We start from the raw sequence: 25,986 nt of genomic DNA, 5'->3' as shown, positions 1-25,986 counted from the left end.
GCTTCTGTTAGGTCCCTGCCATCTTTGTTTCTTATCATACCAATTTTTGCCTGAAATTTACCTCCAAGGTTTCTAATTTTCTGGAAGAGGTCTCGTGTTCTTCCTATTCTGTTGTCTTCTTCCACTTCCATGCATTGCTTATTTAAAAATAGTTCCTTATCTCTTCTGGCTAACCTCTGGAATTGCGCATTTAACTGGGCATATCTCCCCTTACTATCACTGTTTCCTTTTGCTTTCCTCCTTTCTTGGGCTACTTCCAGTGTCTCAGCAGACAACCATTTTGCCTTCTTGGTTTTCTTTTCCTTTGGGACGTACTTTGTTGCCGTCTCCTGAACAATGTCGCGGACTTCTGTCCATAGTTCTTCTGGGACTCTGTTTACTAAATCTAGTCCTTCAAATCTGTTCTTCACTTCCACTGTATAATCGCTAGGAATGTTAGTGAGATCATATCTAACTGGTCTGTGTATTTTCCCTGATCTCTTTAGTTTTATTCTAAATTGGGCAATAAGAAGTTCGTGATCTGAGCTACAGTCAGCCCCAGGTCTTGTTTTCACCGACTGGATGGATGTCCGCCACCTTTGGCTGCAAAGGATGTAGTCAATCTGATTTCGGTGTTGACCGTCTGGTGAGGTCCATGTGTAAAGCCGTCTTTTAGGTTGTTGGAAGAGAGTATTCGTTATACACAGCGAGTTTTCCTGGCAAAATTCTATCAGCCTGCGTCCCGCTTCATTTTGTTCTCCCAGACCATGCTTGCCTGTGATCCCTGTTGTCATTTGACTTCCCACCTTGGCATTCCAGTCTCCTGTAATGAAAATAATGTCTCTTTTTGGTGTATTATCCAGTAGGTCCTGCAGATCCTCATAGAACTGATCTACTTCTGCTTCTTCAGCAGTTGTGGTTGGGGCGTATATTTGGATCACTGTGATGTTGAAAGGCTTTCCTTGCACTCGAATTGAGATCATTCTGTCATTTTTTGGGTTGTATCCAAGCACCGCTTTAGCGAATTTCTTATTAATTATGAAGGCTACTCCATTTCTTCGATGTTCCTCTTGTCCGCAGTAGTAGATCTGGTGGTCATCTGATGTGAAGTGGCCCATTCCAGTCCATTTCAGTTCGCTGACCCCCAGAATGTCTATCTTTAGTCTTGACATCTCACCTATAACAACATCCAATTTGCCCTGGCTCATAGATCTTACATTCCAGGTTCCTATGGTGTGTTGATCTTTAGAGCATCGGATTCGTCGTTCACCTCCAGTACCGTCGGCCGCTAGCCTTCCTTTCGGCTTTGAGCTAGCTGCGTCATCACATCTGGGGCTAGTTGAACTTATCCTCTGCTCCTCCCCAGTAGCATTTTGGCCATCTTCCGACCTGGGAGTCCCATCTTCCAATGGCATACCGACATATCTCTGGTTGTACTGGTCCATTTAGTTTTCTTGGCAAGGATACTGGAGTGGTTTGCCATTGCCTTCCCCAGGGATCACGCTTGGTCTGACCTCTCTGCCACAACCGTCCCGTCTTGGGTGGCCCTTCACGGTTTCGCTCATGACATCATTGAGGTGCTCAAGCTCCAGCGCCCCGACAAGGCGGCGATCCTTTGCTGGAGGCATTGCACATTAGATTCATCCAAAAAGCACTTTTTGAAGTAGGACTCCAAATTAAAAACAGTTTTGGGTTGTCAGGGCCTGGCCAAGATGATTTGCTGCCTGAGGAAAAGGACAAGGAGGTATGTGCATATGTACGCACATAGAACATATATTTTCATGTACAGCAGCAACTTAGTTTAGGTGTGAAATCCAAGTCAGGTAGCATAAATAACCACATTAGCTACTGTGCCCTCAGATCTCTTGACGTCAGGAACCAGCAGGGTCTCCCCCACCCACCATCTTTTTGCCAATGACCAGTATCATATTTCTGCCAATTGCCTTTTTTTTCTCTCTGTCCTAGAAATGTATTGCAGATCAACAGCCCATAACTCATGGACCAGCACCAGTCTACAGACCAACACTTTGAGTAGTCCAACAACAACTACAAAACTTGCCTCACTCCAACAGTAGGCTCAGTGAAGCTAAATGTATTGCCAAATGTTCAATTCTTGTATTACCATTATACTTAAACAAATAGTAGACAATAGCATCTACTCCTTGGCTGTTCTCATGTTATCCAATGATGCACTCCTCTATACTACTTTTCCAATGACCTCTCTATACTGTGATATCAGGATGCCAGGGGAAATCCCAATCCAATCCTGTCTGTGTCTGTACTATGAATTGGTGAGATAGCCTTTGGATGCAGATTATATCTTTCCAACCTGAAGCATAGATGTATCTATAGGGATAACAGACAACACATACAAGTCTTTGCTCCAAAGGACTTATATGAAGCAGCGAGATATACAAGAGGAAGGAAGGAACACTACAAACATTATACGTGTTTAAAGATGGATTACATGCTGGAATAAAGTTCAAGAGGTTAATCTGAAAGCCATGTGGAAAGGTTGGGACAGAGGAAAAAATAGCATAGCGTACATATTCTGAAAGCACATTTCATGCATAGGGTGGCAAAAGAAAATGAGAAGAACCATTAAAAGATCATAGAATTATGGAAGCTACCACACAGGCCATATGTCACAGGTTAAAACATCTATCACATATTGGAGATGGTTAATATGGAAACGGTGACATCATTGGGTAAGGGATACCCAAAAATCCAAAAAAACAAAAGGTACATATAGGATAAGGGCAAGATGTCCATCCCTACCATTAGACAGAAGATTTAGGATATCAAAAAATGCAGCAAAGTTTATAACTTTGTTATTACTGCATTGGTATTTTCAGGGAAGGGTTGCTTGTAAGATTTCTTGTCCCATGTTTCAAAACAACATACAGTAACTGGCATTTGATTTCATATAGGTTCTTGTGAGTTTTCCGGGCTGAATGGCCATGTTCCAGAAGCATTGTCTCAGGAGAGAATGCTTCTGGAGCATGGCCATACTGCCCGGAAAACTCACAACAACCCAGTGATTCCAGCCATGAAAGCCTTCAACAAAACATTGGATATCATATATTCAACATTTCTTTGGGCAAAGAGAGTTGCCATTTAATGCTCTGTCCCAAGAAGCAAAATATCTTAAGCCATCCCTGACAGTTTTAGAAATGACTGCTCAGACCCTGAGACCTGTTTCACATGACACAGTTGTAGTGATGACTCCACTTTACCTGCCATAACTGTTTCCTGAGGAACTGTCCATGTTTATACTTTGAAAACGTGACTGAGAAAACCCTTGGCTGGGATTTCTAAATATCCTTCTATAAACATGAAGTTGTAGCAATGGATGGTGGGTAAAATTACCCTCCCCCTTCCATAAGAATTCTCCCTTGAAATTAACTTCACTTTAAAATGTCTAGTCTAGACATCCAAGCAGAGATTAAGTGACTAAGGAAATGCAAACACAGCAAGTATATGTAAGAGTTCTACATATGAATAATTTTCAGCGTCTCATTCTATGCAATGCTAGAAATTTGGGGACTGAAGAAAAATTTCATTGGGACCAAAATGTTTATTACTTACCTCAAGTTATGCCTCTATGTGAGATACAAATACCAGAATACTATAGGGCAAAGCCGTGACAGTTAAACTGGAATTATAGTGCTACAACTGTCATTGTGTGAGAGAAGGAACATCAAAGCAAAGAGAAATATGAAGAACTTTGCAGAACAGTTTGGATAAAAAATGAAGGGACTGAAAAATGAACGAGAAAGCCATTGCAGCCGTTAAGGTAGGAGATGATCACAAACCAGAAAAGAAAAGGGAGGAATAGGAACATTTATTGTATGTTGAATAGGGAAAACCCCATTGCTTGAGAAGGGAGAAAGGGTTATACATGGCGAAGGCAAGTCTGTCTGCCAAACAACAGGTTGAATGGTGATGTAAATAACAGAGATGGGAGTTGGATGCAGGAGAGAAAGGCTTAGTAGAGGCTGGATAAATATTTTGGTCTTTGATATGTTGAGTATGTTCATGTAGATATATCCAAAAAGGATGCAGAGTGGCTGACTGTACAGAGAGGTAAAAAGACATGCATCTACATAGACCAATGACTTGCCATGACAGAAAAAAGATTCCTGTGTTGCACCATTTTTTGCATTGAAAAGGAGGTGGTGTTCATTGATTCACAGGGGAAAGAAGTTTAGAATAGTGGAAGTTATCTGAAAGTAGGGCAGAGTTGGGAAACTTAGCCTTCCAGGTGTCATTGATGTGCAAGACCTATAATTTCTGTCCATTGATTGTAATGGCTAAGGCTGATGGGAATAGCAGTCCAGCAACATCAGGAGAGCTACACACCACTCCAGGACTTTGGAGACTGAAATGAGGAGAAGTGACATTGATTAGTAGTTATTGGGATTGTGATATGTCAAGGATATATAGAGAGGGGGAGGGGGAATTGGAGAGAAGTAGTGAGAAGAGAAAAGAAGGAGAGTGACCTGCTGGGAAAGCATAATAATATGGGATATGATACCCAGGAGTCAGAGGGAATGTGATCAAAGGGACACATAGAAGGATTTGAGGGAGAGTGAAACTATAGGACCAACTCACTGAGTGCCCTTCCAGACAGGCCCTATATCCCAGGATTTGATCCTAGGTTTTCTGCTTTAAACTGGATTATATGAGTACGCACTGCCAGATAAACTGGGATAAACAGAAAACCAGGGTTCAGAGCCTGGGATATAGGGCCTGTCTGGAAGGGTTTTGAGAGGCAGAGATGATTTGTGCTATTTGTTCCATTATTAGCAAAACACAAACTCATAGAACATCAGTGTATGATGAACAGTGTACATTAGTAAAGCAAGAGAATTCATCCTTTGCTAACATACATCAAATTTTGATCAGATTCTCAATGTCATGTGCCTTGGAAATGCTTTTCTGCCAGTTGCAACCGCTGTTTTCCCTAAACACGGAAAGTTAGTTATATCCCACACGCCTGGTTCAAAAATGCTTATGTAGAATGATCCCTGGAGATCAAAGCAGGCTTGGAATTTTGTTTGGCTTTTATATGGAATATATACACAAAGAGAAAGTACATCCAAATCTCTCTCTCTCTCTCAATTTCCATCTACTCACGCAAGGTCAAACTAGAGAATAGGTTTAGCATGATTTTCACAGCTCCCCAAAAGTAGCAAAAGATTCTGTATGGGATATTTTTAATTGATCTTATCTATCCCATTTTGCATTCAGCACGCGTTGTTCAGTCCTCCGTCACTGGAAAGTAAACATGGACTTAGTTTACAAACCTGAATGTTATGGCAGACATCTCTGAGGAAATCCCATTGTGGGTGGAAAAATGGTTTATTGCGTCAATACGTATTCCCCCTATTGCTTGACCCTTTCTTTTCCCAAACTTAGACAATGCACAATCTAAATCATCCATGCAGTTGAATAAATAAACACGCACACATTTTTTAAAATGGCACTTCTCTCTTGCAGAAGCAGCAGATTGCTGTCTTATTTTTCTAGAAGTATTTGAGACCAAAATCTCAGTCTAGTTAAAACACAGAACTGAGTCATTTAAAACCAAGTCATTTTTTTTCTATTTAATTATAGGTACCACTAACATTGTGAGGAGTTTTTTAAAAACTCCACTACAGCATGTTTAAAAGGGGGTTGTTTGATGCAAGTTAAAGTTAAAACGTACTTCCCCGGGTGCTTGTTATTAATTTGTTTGAACAATGACTTCGAGTAACACAATTCGCAGAGATTTTCTTAGTCCCTTTCTTCCAGAAGAGGTCCACTGTCTGAGTGTGATCTTCAAGGTTAGACAAAAAACAATAAAACATTAGACCATCACACAAAATAGATCTCACACAGTCCACAGACAATAAAACCACTTTTAAAACACAGTGTGGAAATTAATCTATACAAATGAATTAGGATTTCAAAACAAATGAACATACATATATTGGAATACAATTATGTACAAATTCATGCCCTTGCCAATGTCCTTTCAGATTTCAAAAAACGGAGAGGGAACTGAATCCATAAAACACAAGTGCACATAAAGAATCATAGAGTTGGAAGAGACCTCAAAGGCCATCCAGTCCAACCCCCTGCCAAGGAGCAGGAAAATCGCATTCAAAGCACCCCCGGCAGATGGCCATCTAGCCTTTGTTTAAAAGCCTCTAACAAAGAAGGAGCCTCCATCACACTCTGGGGCAGAGAGTTCCACTGCTGAATAGCTCTCAGTCAGGAAGTTCTTCCTAATGTTCATGTGGAATTTCCTTTCCTGCAGTTTGAAGCCATTGTTCCGTGCCCTAGTCTCCAAGGCATCAGAAAACAAGCTTGCTCCCTATTTATACATATTTATATATGGCCCTCACCATGTCTCCTCTCAGCCTTCTCTTCTGCAGGTTAAACATGCCCTACTCTTTAAGCCTCTCCTCATAGGACTTGTTCTCCAGACCCTTGATCCTTTTAATCACCCTCTTCTGGACACATTCCAGCTTGTTAACATCACCCTTAAATTGTGGTGCCCAGAACTGGACATAGTATTCCAAATGTATTCTGACACAGGGTTTTGGTTTTTGTCTTAACATTAACTACACGGTTTTCTAAAATTCACACTTTTTGAAAGCCCAGTTTTTCAGAACTCCCGCACTGCTAACTGAACTTTCAGGGATCTTCCATTGACAACAGAGTTGTGGGCTTATAATGGTTGTTAGATAAGATTAAAGGTTTGAAAAGATTCCACCCTTAACCTGCAAAGTCAGCCCTTCAATGGAAGTGGTAGGAGATGATTTAGAAGAGCAAATGTCCATGAATATTAACAAACCACAAAAGTCTCAGATGTGTGGAATGATTTGGCAGACAGGGAGGTCACCACATGCTCTTGCTTTACTTCAGATGTTTATTGTACTCCCCTTTCCCTTTAGAAGGAATTTGGCTTGCCTAGAAACCATGACACTGGGAAAAATGATGCACACAAACAAGATTAACTTAGGTTTTACAACATGCACTCCTGTCCTGAAAAATACTATTGAAATGTTTAATTGTGGGTACATACACAATTTACACTGCAGTAACCAGAAACAAGTCCCACCAAGTTCAAAGGGGACGTTGTGCTACAATTCAGGGCATTTATTTGGGTCACATTCCACTTTGGCAAACTTTCTTTGAAGGAAGCATGCACATGGGACCAGATGGCAATTCTGGCTTGGCTCTCAATAAGGTAACTACTTTTGATGAAGGATAAGATGGAACCTCCACCTCTATTGCTGTAAAGAAGCTGACAAAACTACCAACTTGGAAATGGAAAAAAAGAGCTAGATATGAGGATAACAGACCACGTTAGCAGTGAGAAATGTCCTCCAAGATAGATGCATAGGAAGAATAGTCAGGGGACTGCTGCTACCAATATCCACAACAGATTCCTGATGTTGGTAACATGATTTGTCCTCCTGGACTATACTACTTTACACTGCAAGCATGGGATTGGGCTTTCTCTGCACTTAAAGAAGCACTATAGAATAAAAACATTCATCCTTTTCTTTTTCGTCCCTTCAAGTGCATTTTTCCATAGCTAGTAATTATTTACAAATATGTCAGGTAACCCTTTGATTTGGGTTTTGGTTCCCGGAATCCAGTCTTCTAGTGTTCCAACATTAAGAGTTGGGGTCAGTGGATCTCAGCCAGTTCAGAGTTTATTCCCCCTGCTGACATTGCACCTCACTCCCTGCTGTAATTCACCATTTCAAGAAAAACAAGGTTTGCTCAGGCATTTTCTTTGCTCGTGATAATCCCTTGGCCAATGCCATTTTCAAAATATTGGCTGGAGGAATCTGTGCTCCTGTTGAACACTGTGGAGGGGATCCTGGAAGACCGGCACTCTTGGTTTCTGTCCTCAAAAGAGCAGCAGATCATGCGTCTCATAGTACTTGACATTTCGTCATCTTTAAAAGAGTAAATGATTGGATTCATAGCCGAATTCAGCAGAGCAAGCAGAAGGAACCACCTTTTCACATTCTGAACCTCACAACGAGTGCAATTCAAGCCATCGAGAAGGAGAACGACGAGACCGGGAGTCCAACATACAACGAATGCACCTATCAAGAGGAGGAGAGAAAAATAAAACAAAAAGTTCAGGGTTATGTAAGCACCAGTTTTTCAAAAAGTGTTCCGTCCCACCAGAAAATATAGCAAGAAAATGGAAATGCCAAGTTAGCACGGGAATGCAAGCACAGCAAATGTGAGGGTTCTAGGTGTAAATGATATTCAGTTTTTCCCTATCTGTAGTGCATCCTTCCTAATCTGAAATCCTCAGTCCCAAGAACAGCTAGGAAGGGTCACAATCTACCCTTGAGCTTCGTCCTTCAAGATTCTCTGAGAGTATTCACAAAGGGAGATCAGACAGGCCCCCACTCTCTCCATTTTCCGCACGGAATTAAAAATCTGGTTGTTCCATTGTGCCTTTGATGAGGCAGCTCACCAAAGAGGTTCCTGACCTTATCTAAGCTCCTGCACTTTGGTTTGGTCCCCTCTATTACTTCTAACACTTTAATAAGGTCAGGGCATTCGCCTCCTAGCCCAGCCCTCCGTTTGCCACACTTGCCCTTGGCTCTACATAGGAAGAATTGCTTCTAGGAAACCTGAGCCCAAACCCACTATTGTTGTCAGCCACAATATTGGTTTATGTTGTTTGTCTGATTATAATGTTTTATTGTTTTTAGATGTTTACTGTATTTTTGTGCTTGTTTTTAATCTGTATTTGCTTTGTAAGACCCCCCAAGTTCCTTTGGGGAGATGGAGGGGGTATAAAAATAAAGTTGTTGTTGTTGTTGTTAATTATTATTACCCCTTCAGACCAGTGTAGTTAATTGCAACAGATTATGTTTACTTAATTGTCTTTATTTAGATAATGTATGCTTTGCAAGACAAACAAATCCAAAGCACACATTGCCATTAGAGTTGACTCACTGCATCTGCAAAAGTTTGGTTCCAAGACCAGCTACGTATACAAAAAAACACAATCACATCTCAGTGTATTAAATGGTGGCAACATGAATTAGCACTCTTCACCATGTCTGCATTCATGTTGCCACCATTAATAATATGGGGAACAATCACCACAGTCTCTGGAAATCGCAGATCTGGAGGGCCCACTATGTGTGCACATGTGTGGAAGACTGAAACTAGAATTGCATAGCAGTGGCTATAAAACAGTGGTTCCCAATAAGGGACCACTTGAACAGGGACCACTTTGACCAGGAACCACTCTCCAACATTAGAACCAAAAAGGGTTACAAATCAGTTTTTGGACATCTTTAGATTTTGTTTGGTTATTTGGGGTGCTGATTCTGAAAATTGCATTGGATAGACCACATCAGCTCTAGTTTCTGATATAGAACACATGCTATCCAGTAGTTGCCATCTGCTCACCCACAGAAAATCACATTTAATAATCTAGAGCTGATGTGGTAGTAGTACTCTTTTGTGGGTAGTCAGCCTCTCCCCTCCCGACATCCCTGTTGCCTTGACACTATAAGAGGGTTTCATGAGACCAGTTGCTCTCGTTGCCATGTTTTTTTGAGGCAACGGTGTAGTAATGGTAAAACCATGGACTAGATTTTTGTTCTTGCAGACCACTGGTGGTCCACGGACTACAGGTTGTAAAGGGTATATGTGTGTGAGAGAGAATTTCCATGGCTATACTAAAAAGAAAAAAAAAGAGTCTAATTGGGAGGAGGAAAGTGAAGACAGTGACCTAGGAAATGGCCAAATAATGCCAAAGTAAGAGGAGGAGGAGGAAAATGTTTTGGAAGAGGTGATGGGTAGGCAACCTCAAGTCCTGTGTCTGAAAAGGTTTTAGCACAAATGAATATTGCAATTCCAGAATAGTTCCCAAGGTGTGAAAGAAATCCCAACTCTACAGCATTTTAGAAACAATGATTTTATAATGAGAGAAGATACTGGTATGATAAACTCCTAAAAGGCAGCAGCTCGCAAGTACGATAAATACTTATAGAAAATGGTTAAACTGTGCCTCTCTCATATTACCCTGTGCCAACTTTGCCAGTTTGTCATTCTGTGCTTCTTACTGCTCAAGAGTGGAAAGAGAAACCACTGACAACCAGCATGTGCTTAGCTCAAGCCACAATTGCTGCCTAGTTTATAAAAATAGATAAATTATAGCTCTGTATAAGAAGGCCATCTATATAAGATACACAGAGAAGGAAGTACTGCTTGCTCCTTCCAGGGCTTACACTTTGGAAACATCCCCCATATCTTATATTCTCCAAATACATATTTCAGTAAGCCCACCCGTGTCAATGAGAAAGCACTCTTGTGGTAGCCTTGGTGTCCCTTGACAAGACTAGGTTTAAAAATAAATGATTAAAATATATTCCCGAAGTTCAGTTTTCATAAACCTTGCTGGATCAAACCAAAAGTCTAATATGTCACTCTCTGCTCAACCTATGAGCAGGTTGGAAAGTTTCTTTAAAGAAGGAGGAATACAATGACATGCTGAAATCACCCACCAATGCCTCACAGTGTCATTATATTTATTCTTCATAAAAAAATAACATGTTGAAGCACATTTGATCTGCGGCACTCATGTGGCAATAACGCCCTAGGTCACATTATGCATCATTTTCTCCAGACCAAAATGATTTACTTTCTTACAGTCAGAAGCAGATGAAACAATGCTGCTATTTCACAATCTGGATGGGGCTCCGAAGCCTAAAACATCTGGAGGACCAAAGTTTGAAAACCAAACCACACTCCCCAGGATTTCAAATGATGAAACCATGGCACTTAAAGTGGAATCATACTACAATGATTGTGCAGGATGAAAAGGCTGTTGTAATCACATGGCAATTGAAAGACATTTCAATCCACAATAGTTCAAAATAATGAAAGTGGTCTTACATCTAGAAGACCACTTTCATTACATCTGTAAAAGACTGTTTTTTTTGTTTTTTTACAAATCCCAAGTGAGCATGGACTACTGATCTGGGGCCACAGGTCAGACCATTTGTACTTTAAGCTCAATCTTATTTGCTTTGACTGGCAGCATCTTTCCAGGAGCCTTGGACAAACAAAAGCCTTTCCCTTCACAGTTGCTTGAGATCCTTTTCATAGGAAAATCCAGGAAATAAAGTCAGGATTAAGGACAAACAAGTCTGTTTTCCAACACTTTGCCACTACTGTTCTGTGTTCCGCATGAGTCAACTTGTAACCAGCTGCCTTCCTCTATCCAATGGTGGGCAAGAGATTACGATGAAGATGATGATTTTGGACTTTTACAGGCCAAATATGTATTACAGTCCACCTCCAATAGTATTTTCTCACTTTCATCTAACAAGTATCCACCTTTGTGCATTTAATTTTTCTCGTCAATGAATTTTCTAGATCCAATAATTAGTTCCTGAATTCAGTACATTCTCAATCACTTTCAAAAACGTTTTAAAGCAGCTCCTTTGTACAACACCCATCTGTGAAAGCTATGCAAATAAAAATACAAAGGGAGGAAAGGAGATGGGAGCTTTGAAAAGTTCGTATGTAGGCATGTTAGGACAGACTTGCTCAAGCACACTTCAGTTTAGCAAACCTGAAATCAAGTGCTGGCTTGCCTGGAGTGCCATACTCTTTCCTTTCAAAAACCTGTTTTCTGCCTAGGAGGCTTCAGCACACAACACAAGAAGAAATGTTCTGCTCCATTAAACAAAGGATTCACTAGAGTCTGGAGAAGTTGGTTTTTGTGCATTGTTCACAGAATGTCCTAGTCAGTAACCTGTCAAAGCTCAGTTGAACTCTGTAAGAGCAGAAAACCCAAAAATGTACAGTTGCTCCTGTAATAAATTAGGCAAGAATGATATGCTTCTGTACACATGGGGCAGGATACTATCAATGCAATGTATACAAATATGTTCCCTTACACATGTAGTTGCACTTTGTCATCTGTTGTATCCAGTTCACAGCCACAGAAATAGAATTCAAGAAAAGTAACCATTGTACTTGGCTTATTGTGAATATATAGTGATTATTCACAACAGGCCAAGTAAGTACAATGGTTACATTTGCTGATTTACCACTTGATTCACTGGAATTTCAGACAGCCTGAACTGTTCAATTGCAAATGAGCATTCCACATTATGCAATGGAAGAATACAGAGATAAGCAAGCAAATTAATGGGTACATCAACTGGCATCCTGTTCAGTTATTATCATGTCATGAATACTTGGTTCTGTAGGCTATATTTCAGAGGAAGGAACAGGCAAAACCATCTTGAAGTAGTAGTTGTCCAAGAAAATCCTAATAATAACAGACAGTTTTAAGGTGCACACCCATATGCTAGCACAATCTACTTTTATGGTCATTGTACATGAAATGACCAGAAGTCCCTCTAACCTACCTTTTCAGCAGGACAACCAGACAGTGGGGGTGAGTGGGGATGGTCTAGCTTTCCCCCTGTAGCTGTGTGAACTCAATAGGCATCCGTGCTGAAAGGTTTTGTGGTAGAGCTTATCTGCCTATCTTCATGATCACATTTTCTCCTACGAAAACCACAAGCCCTAAATGCATCCAGGGAGGCCCTTCTGTCACTTCCACCTCTGTCTCAAGCCCGGTTGGTGGGGACGAGGAAGAGGGCCTTCTCGGTGGTGGCCCACCAGCTCTGGAACTCTCTTCCTAGGGAGATCGGACTGGTACCTACCCTGTCCACCTTCCGCATGAACCTAAAATCATGGATGCTCTGCTGTGCCTTTGACTAGGCAGTTCCAAAGAATCGGCCCAATGTTAGCTAGATTCCATCACTTTAACATAGTCCTCTGCTCTACAATCCTGACATTTTAATGCCCATTAACATTATCCTCCCAGTCCTGCCTTTCTGAATATTGCACTTTCCCTTAGCTCTGTCTAGGAATTTGCACAAACCCAGAGCCCTCTGAACTCAGCACTTTTATCGTTCTGTATGGTACTGTTTTTATGATGTTATGTTTTATTGCGATATGTTTTTATTTGGTTTTGTTTTGATGCTATCTTATTGTGTTATGATTTTAACTTTGTGCTCCTTGGGCTTGTCCCTTTGTAAACCACCCTGAGTCCCTTAGGGGAGATGGAGGCAGGGTATAAAAATAAAGTTGTTGTGGTTGTTGTTGTTGTTGTGGTTGTTGTTATATCCATAGTTACATGTTCCAACACAGGAGCTCAGACACAATAAGTTGCACAGGTGACCACTGGCAATAAAGGTCATTTACCTTGAAATTCCACAGGTGTATATTTATGCATTTCGGATAGGGATACTCAACTTGTATCTTTTTAGCTGACTTTTGAACAGCCTGACCAGGAAAGCTAAACTGCCTCCCTCCCTGCTGTCTTTCTGGAGGCCGCCTTCCAGTTCCTGAGGAAAGGTGTCATTACCAATGGTGTGGGGATTTCTTAAATTGTTTTTAACCGTGCCTTTGATTTAATTCTAATCTTTGTTTTGTTCTTGATATAATAGCTTTTTATTCACTATTCCTACAAGAAGTCACACATTTGGACCTTTAATAGACCTGAAAAGCACTGTTGTATGAGTAAATCCCTTGGAACTTAATAGGATTTACTCCTAAGTAGATAACTATTTATTTATTTACACTATTTATATTCTGCCCTTCTCACCCCAAAAGGGACCCAGAGCAGATCACAGAACACATATACGGCAAACATTCAATGCCGTTATACAATGACAAGACAGACATAGATAGAGCTATACAGACTTTCCCATCTTTGGCATCTTGGAGGCTGTGCTCGGTTCCAGCCACTGGCAGGGAGGGTGCTGTTGTGCCATCTTTCTTGCTGAAGAGCTTTGTTTGTAAACTTCCTCCTTGATCAAATCACCAGCATTTTTCTGGTGCCTTAAATACCTTCCTGCTTTAAAGTGGCACCAATTTATTTACTTACATTGCTGTTTTCAATCTGCTAGGTAGACAAACGCTGGGCTGAAGGCCAGTAGCTCACCCTGACCCAGGCTTCGAACTGTCGATCTTTTGGTTGTCATGATTTACTGCAGCTGGCGGTTAGCCTACTGTGCTAAAGCCTGGCCCTAAATGTATAGGATTGCACTAAATGTATAGGCTTTTTATCATTTTGATAGGTTATGTGTTTACCATGGTTGCTATCACACTAGGTAAACAGTGCCAATGCTGCCATGAATAGTTGGTTTATACTCATTAGTTGATTTGTTGTGAATACTGTGTTACAGTGGGTCCTTAGTATTCACTAGAGTTTGGTTCCAGGACTCAAAATCCATGAATGCTCAAGTCCCATTACACAAAGTGGCATAGTAAAATCTCTTATCTTATATAAAATGGAGAACAACTCAAGCAAGAGAGTTTGAATATCTGTAAAATGTAAAATGGCAAATGCTTACTGTGGGGTATACACATCACAATGTTTGCTTTTTTACCCCCCCCCCCCCCCCGATTAATTTTAAACCATGGTTGGTTGAATCTGTGGATGCAGAACCCATGGATACCCTTATACCCTCCAGTATTTCACAGTTGAAAACCGGCATGTATGTGGTCAAGCAACATAAAAATATGGTCAAGATGGGGAAGTTATTGATAAGGAAGAACACGTATACTAGGAGACATTGCAGTAGATTGGTTTTTGTCTGAATTTACTAGAAAGGGAAATATCCAATGTCCTCTGTGCCCTCTCCCCAATTAATTCCATGTTCTTTTGCACATAGTTCACATACTTATGGAAAAGGAAAACCATTTTAAAAGCAGCTAAATGGAATGAGAGAGTTGGAGGATATGTCATTTTGATCTGTTCTATTTACTGCTTAGATCAGGGGTGGCCTTCTACATGTTGCTACAGATGTCCAAGTCCCAACAGCATAAGCAACGGTGAAGAATATTGGGATCTACAGATCTACAGTCAGCAACACCTTGTGGTTCTCATGTTAATATCTGTCATTTGTATAAACACCCTCTTTCGTTAATCTTGAATCTCACATCATTTGCCTTCATCATTCAGGTATTCTCTTCCTTTCTTTTTAGAGACATGTCCTTCCATGAATCAGCAAGCTGGCATTTGTATTATACATATTACATCAGCAGGACTGACTATGTGTAGTTGTCCAAGATTATCTAAATTTCTCCACCATTTTGGACCTTGGTTGGGTCATACATGTGTTATTATCCAAAAAGATAGCAGGCAAGTATGAGTAGATCAATTGGTAGTGCTTCTGTGGTAAGGTAACAGCACTCCATACAGTCATGCTGGCCACATGACTTTGGAGGCATCTACGGACAACACCAGCTTAGTAATGGAGATGAGCACCACCCCCAGAGTCAGACACAACTAGACTGAATGTCAGGGGAGACCTTTACCTTATCCAAAAAAGATAAGAAAACATGATAATTTCAATTGGTGTAAATATCTGATATCTTTTGTTAAAAAGGTACAAAACACACCGGCCTCTAATTTTCATTCTTTCAGTGGGACATAAAGAACATAATGGCCAACAAAATAAAACCATTTTGGCTTGTTTTCTTGGAAACTGGAAAGATACCATGACAACTGGCACAAGCCAAACTGAAACATTCACCGGCCAGACAGCATGAATCAACCAATGGCTGACAAGCAGAAAACAAATCATTTGAAATAGAAAGGTGGGCAATAGAGGACTTGGAATAAATGAAGGGTGTTGTGATTAAATGCGTAGGTTCAGTGTGGAAACAATCATTTAAAAACACAGCTAGATGGTAATCTCCAAACATAATAGAAGAAGGAATTAGAAATATTTGAGCAGCAATTGGAGTGACGTCTAACCTGAACAAAAATGCAAGTGCCCTCACAAACAAATTATTAGATTGTAAATTGCTTCAAATCCTACCCATTTTTTTATCAAACTTATTGGAAACCTTGCCATCAAGTTCACTGTGAATGGAATAAAGTCCCACCCATATATCATAGCAACCCTAACCTTTCTTTTCCCACCAAAAGGCAATGAAGCAGACATGAAAGAAAGAATGATTACATGCATTCGAGATTTACCCGGAGGCATTTTGTAATTCTTGTTAGCAGCGCTTATTTGAGCAAGGCTGTGCTTATCAGGTACCCATTGTACTTTCTATTCAACTTGGGTATATTAAGAATAAAGTAATAAAAACCAACTGTCCTTACATGAACGAAGTTTTCAGAAATAAGGTTGAAACCACTTTCTCCTAAAAGATAAGACTCCTGTCTAATGACTGCATAAGTCCAACAAGTGATATTTTCTACCTTCCTGACTATTCATGAAAATAGTTCCACCTCAGGGACTCCCTCCCTAAAGAAAAAAAGACTCCCTCCCTTCTATCCTTAAAAAAAAACCCCAACTTTGTGTGTGTCAGGGCAATTTGAGAAACTGCAAGTCACTTCTGGTGCGAGAGAATTGGCCGTCTGCAAGGATGTTGCCTAGGGGACACCCAGATGTTTTGATGTTTTACCATCCTTGTGGGAGGCTACTCTCATGTCCCCGCATGGGGAGCTGGAGCTGACAGAGGGAGATCATCCGCACTTTCCCCAGGTTCAAACCTTCAACCTGTTGGTCTTCAGTCCTGAAGGCACAATGGTTTAACCCATTGCGCCACCAGGGGCTCCTGAAAAACAACGGAAAACTTACCTTAATTCATTAGCATACAGAGAGGATAGGAGTAGATGATGATATAATGCTACTATGACTATGTCTTAGGATTGTGTGGTTTTAATAATGTGCTTTAATGTTTATAGTGCTTTTTAATTTTTGTTTTAATGTACGTATTATGTTTATTTTATTACATGTCTGTTGATATGGCATCGAATTGCTGCCAATTGGAAGGCTGCTCTGAGTCCCCTTCAGGGTGAGGATGGCGGTACCCGGGCTTTATAGATCCTGCTAGTCCAGTTAACATCACTGGCCACATAATCAAGTCACATATTTTAGTGAACCTTCATTGGGTCCTGCAAATTGATGCTGATTTTTGATATTTATGTTTTATGTTAGATATAATTTATTTGATAGGTTATGATTATTTAACTTTAGGTGTTATGTTATAGCTTGCTTTTATATGTTGGGTTATTTTGCGCTATCATATTTGCATTTGTTGTTGTACTGAGGCATTTAATGTTTGTCTTTTTTGTTTGTTGGAATCCACCCTGAGTCCCCTCAGGGAGATAGGAATATAAAATTATTATTATTATTATTATTATTATTATTATTATTATTATTATTATTATTATTAGAAACACAAGATGAGTCCACAGCAAACAAGATCACTCTGCTGGCTGTTGTACTGGATCATACATCGGACACTTCCAAAGTGTCTAGGACTGTGTGATGTATTGGCTACTATTATTATTATTATTATTATTATTATTCACTTATTAAATACCTGCTTGTGCCACAGTTGTTCCACAGTTGTTATGAGTTTGAAAATACTTCTGTTTGGAGTCCTGGTCCTTGTGGTACAATTTCAGGATTGAAATTACATTACAGTCAGCGTAGGTTCATATGGTGCAGTTTAACTTCACTGAACTTAAAGGAATCATGCAATGTAGTTCCAAACTGCATTATATGGCAGGATAGATGGGAGCCTGAAACCTTAGGTTTAAATCCAATCGCTAATCCTAGCTAGAGTAGATGCGCTGAATCAATGGTATTTACATAAATATTAAATCACCATTAATAATTGATTCAATCAGTCTATTTTGGATGGAATAAGCAAGTGGATTTGGACCCTTGGCTTATGCAGCAAAAGGCTAGCTCAGTTGAACGACTACCGAGTCCTGAAGTCAAAAGGATGAAATCTATTGCACAAAAGATAATATTTTTAAAATGATCAACATCTAACAAATCTTCTTTATCTTTTGTAAAACTGAATGACTGCTATTCTACTCTACACAGGTAACAAGCAGCACTAGGATGTGCCCATCACGATGGGAAGGGCATGTTTCGACAACTGGGAGACTGAGGAAAATGAGGGATGGGAAAGTGAAATGCAGCAAAGTACATCTATATCAAAATGAATGAACCGGATGAAGGAATAAGATCCTCAAGGATGTAAATATCACATAGAATACCAAAGTAAGGATCACCCATGCCATAGTATTTGAATCTCAGGAAATATACAGGTTGAATATCCCTTATCCAGAATACTAAAATCTCAAATACTCCAAAATACAAAATTGCCTGCTTGGGTGACTGAGATAGTGACACCTTTGCTTTCTTTCTGATGGTTCAATATAACCAAACTTTGTTTCATATGCAAAATAATTAAAAACATTGTGTATAAAGATACATTCAAGTTATTTATAAGGGGTATTTCTAGAAATCTCCAAGATATCTCATTATGTTTTATTGATTTGTTGTGGTTTTATATTACATATAAATGTTTTTAATTGTATTTATGATATTGTGTGCATCGAATTGTTGCCTGTAAACCGCCTTGCGTCGCCTGCGGGCTGAGAAAGGTGGTATACAAATACAGCAAATAAATAAATAAATAAATAAATAATGTATATGCAAATACAGGTATTTCAAAAATCCCAAACATTTCTGATCCCAAGCATTTTGGATAAGGGATACTGAATGTGTACTCACTATAGAAGAGTTGATGCTACCAACCTTATTATCTCTGTCTCAGATGTGACATAGGGCCCTTCCACAAAGCCCTATATCCCAGAATATCAAGGCAGAAAATCCCACATTATTTGAGTGTGGACTCATAACCCAATTCAAAGCAGATATTGTGGGATTTTCTGCCTTGATATTCTGGGATACAGGGCTGTGTTGAAGGGCCCATACAAATACTTCTTGGAATAGTATTTCAGTTTCTGTATGAACACAATTGAAACATTTGAAATCTGGATCACATAACAGCACATACTGACAAAAACTTCTACACCTGTTTTTCATGGTGCCTCTGACATAATATACATTTAACTCATGTACTATAGTAGTTAGATGTTGCCAAATATAACTTCTTGGTAACTAGATGTTCTGAAAATAGTGTCCTAAAAGCCATTCTTTTCTAAATGCCAGAAACACGGCATTTTATTTGAGTTTACTCAACAGTAAGAGAAACTGAAATACTCTTCACTCTGTCGTCAAAATTCCAAAAGAGTTTTAGATTTAGGCCCCTTCCACACAGCTGAATTATCTGCTTTGAACTGGGATATATGGCAGTGTGGATTCTGGCATCCCATAGCGTTTCTCCCAGCATAACCAAACAGGTAAGAAGAATACAAAACAGAAATGTACATTGAGCGAGTGGGGAAGTGGGGAAGAACTGGAAGGATTTTAATCTCCCAAGGCACTCTTAATGGTTTTGTTTTACCTTACAGGTCCTGACAAGTTGGAAACATTAGAACCTATTGTGTACCAAGTTAAATTGCTGACCCAAGACGTATTGAATTCCCACCATGAAAGAAATCAGAACATAGGAAAATGGATCTAAAGGAACATTTCTTGACCTATTTGTATATTTATTTTCTAGAAGTTATGCACAAAAGAAGGTTGAAGCGGTTTCATTTCTAAAAACACATAGAATCTTAAATATTTATTTTAAATATTTGAACAAAAACAGTTATGGGAAATTAAGCTGTAAGAAAAAAAACTCTTTGGGTTAAAAGCCACATAGTGAGAACTATCTCTGGCCCAAGTGTCACTCCCTCTGACCACCTCCAAAGATGTACTTGAGTGAGCACCATAAATCCCAAGGGCCACCCAAAAATCTTTTGCTGCACATCTTGACCAGTCTTAGCTGGAAGTCCATCCTTAGGGCACTCCCTCCCAAACCCTCATTCCAATGAGAACCTTCATTCCAGCCCCAAAGGGAGCCCCCTTTTACATTCTTCTGAGCCACAAAACATGTTGAGACTGTTATACAAGTCCACCCTTCATCCCCAGAAGGCGGGGTACCATGGTGCCTAATGGGACTATCTAACCTTTATTATGCCATGACAACCTATTAAATAATTCCACCCTAACCAATTACCACACCCAGCTGAAACAGTGTGGGGAAGGCAACCCCCGCCCCAAAAAACCCCCAAAAAACAAAACCAAGGACCACTTGGGGGAACAAATCCCTACCCAGCCTACAGGTCTCCTCCACTTGAAACTGCATTTAGTGCAAAGGTCGGCAGCCATATTACTAATGGGGGCTAGCTATAGGGAGCATACTATGCCCCTATTAAAGCAGCTCCACTGACTTCTGACAAGTTTCTGGGCCCAATTCAAGTGCATAAAGCCCTATACACTTCAGGTCCAACCCATCTTCGAGACAGCATCTCCTTCTATGAACCGGCATGGGCTCTGAGATCTGCCGGGGAGGCCCTTCTCTCGGTCCTGACATTGTCTCATGTACAGTTGGTGGGGATGAGAGAGAGGGCCTTTTCTGTGGTGGCTCTGGAATGCCCTTCCTAGAGCGATTAGGTTAGCCCCCATTTTCCAAACCTTTCGATCTAGCCTAAAAACATGGATTTTTAAATGGGACTTTGACCTTGAATTGACTGAAATGGGTGTATGTGAGAACTGAATATTCACTCTGGCACTTTAGTTCATTATTGGATGACAGCCAGTTTTATCTGCAGGGACTACTGTATTTTATAATTTTAATAATTTTATTATTATGTGATGTTATGTGATATTATGTATGCTCATTCTGGTTGCTGCTATAATTTTATATTGTTATTCTTTTATGCTTATGTATTGTTTATTTTATATGCAGCACTCTAGGGTGCTTTTGTGAGCTTCCCCGAGTCCCTTCTGGGAGATGGTGGCGGGGTATAAATTTATGTAGGTATTCAAATACATCCCCCACCCCCGCGTGCCTTATGTTAGGAGATATTCAATGAAGAACTGTAGCAAAATGTGCTGCAGGATGTCCCACAGAAATGAAGTTTTTGCAGTTTAATACACTTTACCATGTTTTTATGACAGAATCAATTCGGAAATTACACTTATAACCCAGGAACAAAAATCATATTACATAGCATTATTATTTTAAACTGGCGAAAGATCAGAAATGGAACCTCAAACTTTATTCACACAAACTATGTGCTCTGTTTCTCAGAAACAATTGTTCATATACCATGCAAAATCAATGTTCAATTAATGTTACTACTTGGATTAGTGAAACAACGGTTCACTAACAGTGGCAGTACTCCCTAGATATCTAGATGTCTATTTCACTGTGTCAGACCATTGGGTCAAATGGATGGATTTTTCTCCCTATGTTTAAATCAAAATCTTCAAGGACAACTTCTGCTCTCAGGGAGAGTAAAGAAACAGTATCCTTGATCATAGCATTAGGCAAATAAGCTGGCTTCATTTGCAGACTTTTGCTGGGAAAACAGAAGCATGGTCTGTATTCCTGTTATCTCAGAACGGTTACAATAGCAACAGGAATGGTCTCCCGCACAGCAGAGCAATGCCTTCTTTTGTTATCTCCCGTCAAGGAGGCAGCACTGAGAAGCAGAGCACTTGGCATATTTGAGAGTTATGAAAGAAGCTATTCAACATCTAACAAGCAGCCACAAGACTTTTCACACCGACCTTCTTTTTGCTTGCTATTTATGAACACCCACTCGACTTCTCCTGCCCAAGGACTTTCTCTATTCTATAACATTATAAAAAAGTTCATGCATTGTATCATTGTAGACTTCCAATCAAGTGAGAATGTAAGCCTGGTACTGAATTTGTAGACATATTCAGCCAGTACGGTGTAGTGGTTTGATTGTTTAAGGCCGGAGTTCAATTACTTGTTCAGCCATGGAAACCCACTGGGTGAATTTTGGCAAGTCACACATATACTGCCCAGAAAACCTGGTGATAGGGTCTCCTAAGGATCACTAGAAGTTGGGAATGATTTGAAGGCACACAACAGCAGCTCATGTATAAGGAGTCCTTCAAGCATGAGTCAGGATCATCTGCAGCTTTGCCAAGACCACCCAAGCTGGGTAACTAGCCACTAGGAACAAAGCAATATAAGGACTAAGGTTGCAGTCCTATAAGTCAAAAGAAGGTAACCTCTAGCTACCATGTCTAATTCTGACCTAGGACATTTCCGTAGTCTGAGAAAGCCTCTCCTCTCCAAATTCAGTCTGCAAGCAAATGCCTCAAATTTATAGTGTGGACAGAATAGACAAAAACAGTGATTCTCAACCTGTGGGTCCCTAGGTGTTTTGCCCTATAACTCCCAGAAACCCCAGCCAGTTTACCAGCTGTTAGGATTTCTGGAAGTTGAAGGCCAAAACATCTGGGGACCCACAGGTTGAGAACAACTGGACTAAAAAAACACTTCATTATTTTATTGTATTTATTTGATTTATATCCCGCTTTCTCCCCAAATGAGACTCAAAGCGACTTACAAAATAAATTAAAATAGAATGTCTAAATATATGAAAACTAGTGATAATTCACAAGCAGCCAGTAAGTTAGTGTGTAAAGTTTAGTGATAGATTGGGACTTGCAAGCAGCCCTCCCGTTTTATATAGCTGCACATTCAAAGATTAATACAAATAAAATGAATAGGTCCTAGTAAGATTCCCCTTTCTATAATGCACATCAGATGGTAGATCAGAAGATGACTGAATGGAGTCTAATCATCCGAAGAGCAGCATAACAAACAGGAATTGGAACCTATCACAACAGAAGAGTCATCCAGGAGATACTACTATGTGTCTTTAGAGGGTTAGTGATTTATAAGCCCCACTAGGCTTAAGTCCAGACTATTTGGCAAACCCCATCTTCCTTTATAGACCAACTTCAACACTGCAGTCATCAGAGGAGGTCTTCCTCTCAGTTCCACCCCTGCCCCAAGTACGGCTGGTGGGAACGAGAGAAAGAGCCTTCTCCATGGTTGCCCCTCACCTTTGGAACTCCCTTCCTAAGGAGTTAAAGATGGCGCCCTCCCTCCCCATTTTCAAGAAACAGCTGAAGACATATCTTTGCTCACTGGCTTAAGAGGAGGAGGAATAGTAGTTGGTAATACTACCATAGTACCTCTGATTAATAGTTGCCATCCGTATCCGTGTCCTGCTTACCCTACCAGTTCAATAGATATCTTGAGCAATGATTAATCGATTTACCCCAAGGAACTGGGAAATTATCGTTCGCATTCGATGTTTGATGTTTTGTCTTATGTCTGTTATAACAGGCTGTGTTTTTTATTTAATTTTGGTCGTTAAGTCATAATTCATGTTTATATGTTGGATTGTTTAAATTTTGTTAGTATGGATGTATTGTTGTTGTATTCGGGCACTGAATGTTTGCCTTTTGTGTTTGGAAACCACCCTGAGTCCCTTCGAGAAGATAGAGCAGAATATAAATAAAGTTATTATTATTATTATTATTATTATTATTATTATTATTATGGATATCATCTTACCTAACACTGCCATGACAGTCTTCATAAGCTTCATTGGAGTTCTCCTGCGACTGATGGATCCACTTGTGTGTGGGGATAAAACGTTGGTTTTCCTCTGGACGTACATGTAGATCCTTATGTACACCACCACCATGATGAAGAAAACTCCCAGGTTGGAGACTGTCCAGAATATCAAGTAACTCCTACTATAAATAGGAGCCAGGGAAGAGCAGCTTGAAATGTCACAAAGACAGTTCCAGCCCAATGTGGGTACTGCACCCATGAAAATGGCTACGGCCCAGATCAACAGGATGAAAAAAGTGACCCTCTTCTTTGTGAGGTTACTGTGGACCCTCATCCGCACAACAGACAAGTGCCGCTCCACAGCAATGACCAACAAATTGGCCAGAGAAGCTGTCAGGCTTGTATCCAAAAGTCCCTGACGCAGAAACCACCTATTGACAGTCAATGTTTTTGAGACTGGGCCAGTGTTGAACATCAAAAACACGTAGGCAATGCCAGCAAAAAAGTCAGCTGCAGCTAGGTTGGCTAGCAAATAGTAGAATGGGAAGTGAAATTTCTTGTTTTTGACCACAGCCGCTATGACCAGTGAATTTGAAAGGAAAATGAAGAGGCAAAAGAAAGTCCCAAAGCATAAAACAATGACAAGGGATGTCCCAGACCATTCATCTGCTGTGGCTGCATTACTTCTGTTATAAAAAAAGTCCATACGCTTATCATAGTGGCATTCATTCATCCTGAAGTAGGGAATGACATCCTGGGAAGGGGGAAAAATGAGAAACACAAGTTAAAATGGCAAGTTTTATTTTTTCTTGTTAGCAGTTGCCATGGAGTGGACATCTACCCAAAGACAATATAAACATCAAATCACATTTTTTTAAAGGCAATTGCATATGTTTCATAAACCTTGTGACCTGAGCCTATTCCCACACATGTAAGCTGCTCCTATTAGAGAATGTAGGCTGGTTTTAAGTGCAAAATTATGGACTTAACTATGTTTTTAATAACATGCCCCAAGAAAACCTTGTTATGATTTTATAACTAGCATTTAGAAATTAATTTGTGGACAAAAATGAAAAATCTTGACCTTTTATCGCGAATATTTGATAGTCAATAGATAGTATCTTTTAGTATCAGTCCCAAGTAATTGGTTTCTATGTAATTAGATACGCTTGTTGATTTGATGGCAAAGCAAACATGCTTCATAAATTGACCTAAGTATATAAAAGGGAAAGATTTTCCCTTGACATTAAGTCTAGTCATGTCTGGGGGTGGTGCTCATCTCCATTTCTAGGCTAAAGAGCCGGCGTTGTCCATAGACACCTCAAAGGTCATGCGGCCAGCATGACTGCATGGAGCACCATTATCTTCAGGAGCCCCTGGTGGTGCAGTGGGTTAAACCCCTGTGCCGGCAGGACTGAAGACCGACAGGTCGCAGGTTCGAATCCGGGGAGAGGTGGATGAGCTCCCTCTATCAGCTCCAGCTCTTCATGCGGGGACATGAGAGAAGCCTCCCACAAGGATGATAAAAACATCAAATCATCCGGGCATCCCCTGGGCAACGTCCTTGCAGACAGCCAATTCTCTCACACCAGAAGCGACTTGCAGTTTCTCAAGTCGCTCCTGACACGACAAAAACAAAAACAGAACAAAAAATTACCTTCCCGCCAAAGTGGTGCCAATTGATCTACTCACGCTTGCATGTTTTCAAACTGTTAGGCTGGCAGAAGTTAAGCCTAACAGCAGAAGCTCTCCCTGCTCCCCAGATTCGAACCACCAACCTTTCAGTCAGCAAATTCAGCAGCTCAGCGCTTTAACCCGCTGCACCACTAGGGCTCCAGTATATAATCTTCTAAATTAATTATTTGAAACAAAGCTCTCCCAAGCTTATCATCATATATACCAACTTCATATGCTAGAAGTCAAACCAGTTAAATCTCTCAATTTGTAGTCATAACACAGATTAGTAGTGGCCGTAGTATTACACTGAGCAGGGTGAGGGTGACGAATAATAGAGATTCCCAAGCAAATAAAGATGCTATATATGTAAGATCTTTGGGTCTTCTTCGGGGAAGAGGGGAGGAAGAAAGAGGCCAAATGAAGGGAGGCGGAGAGATTCAACTATGTGGAGGCATCAGAGGGAGTATGCATACAGAGCAGGAAGAAGTACCAGTGACAGAGGTGCTGGAGGGACAGTTCTCTCTGGGCCTCTTTGGGGTTAAGTCTTTGGGTATTCAAGTGGACTTCTGCCATGTTCTCCAACAATGCCATGTTGGAAAGTAGGTGGTGGGGATTCATTTGTCTCTTCCCCATTTAAATTATACCTTGAAAAAGTCAGCACAGTAACTGGGGAGTTCTTGGAAAATAGATTAGCAGCCCTGGGAAAATATTTGGTGCTGGAATTCACAAACCTGGGACTAGCAAAACCTGTACCTTCTTCCCTGGCACTTGTCCATGCTTCCTTGAGAAGGGCCACCTCATTCTCTTGAAAACCTCCAAGACTCATATGATGCAACATTTCAAGCAGGAGAAAACTGGCGTGTGCCAGTTACTAAACTTTTTGCTATTGCAAAACTGAATTGTCCTTTTTTACCC

General features: G+C 40.4%; 1 protein-coding gene across 1 annotated transcript in view; it reads right to left on the bottom strand.

The window, feature by feature from the left end:
* Positions 1-3,392: 3,392 nt before the first annotated feature.
* The window catches only part of LPAR3 (lysophosphatidic acid receptor 3), a 49,422-nt gene continuing 26,828 nt past the window's right edge, over positions 3,393-25,986 (bottom strand). Inside the window, exons 2-3 of the mRNA XM_060773848.2 lie at positions 23,392-24,148; positions 3,393-8,093 (exon numbers count right to left, since the gene is read on the bottom strand). Of these exons, the coding sequence (XP_060629831.2) occupies positions 7,762-8,093; positions 23,392-24,127 (1,068 nt within the window). The 5' untranslated portion in view covers positions 24,128-24,148 and the 3' untranslated portion in view covers positions 3,393-7,761. The remainder of the gene's footprint in view (positions 8,094-23,391; positions 24,149-25,986) is intronic.

The sequence above is a fragment of the Anolis sagrei genome, chromosome 4 (assembly GCF_037176765.1).
Source record: "Anolis sagrei isolate rAnoSag1 chromosome 4, rAnoSag1.mat, whole genome shotgun sequence".
NCBI lineage: Eukaryota > Metazoa > Chordata > Lepidosauria > Squamata > Dactyloidae > Anolis > Anolis sagrei.
Note: the sequence above shows the minus strand (reverse complement) of the source record. Positions and strands in the feature narration are given on the sequence as shown.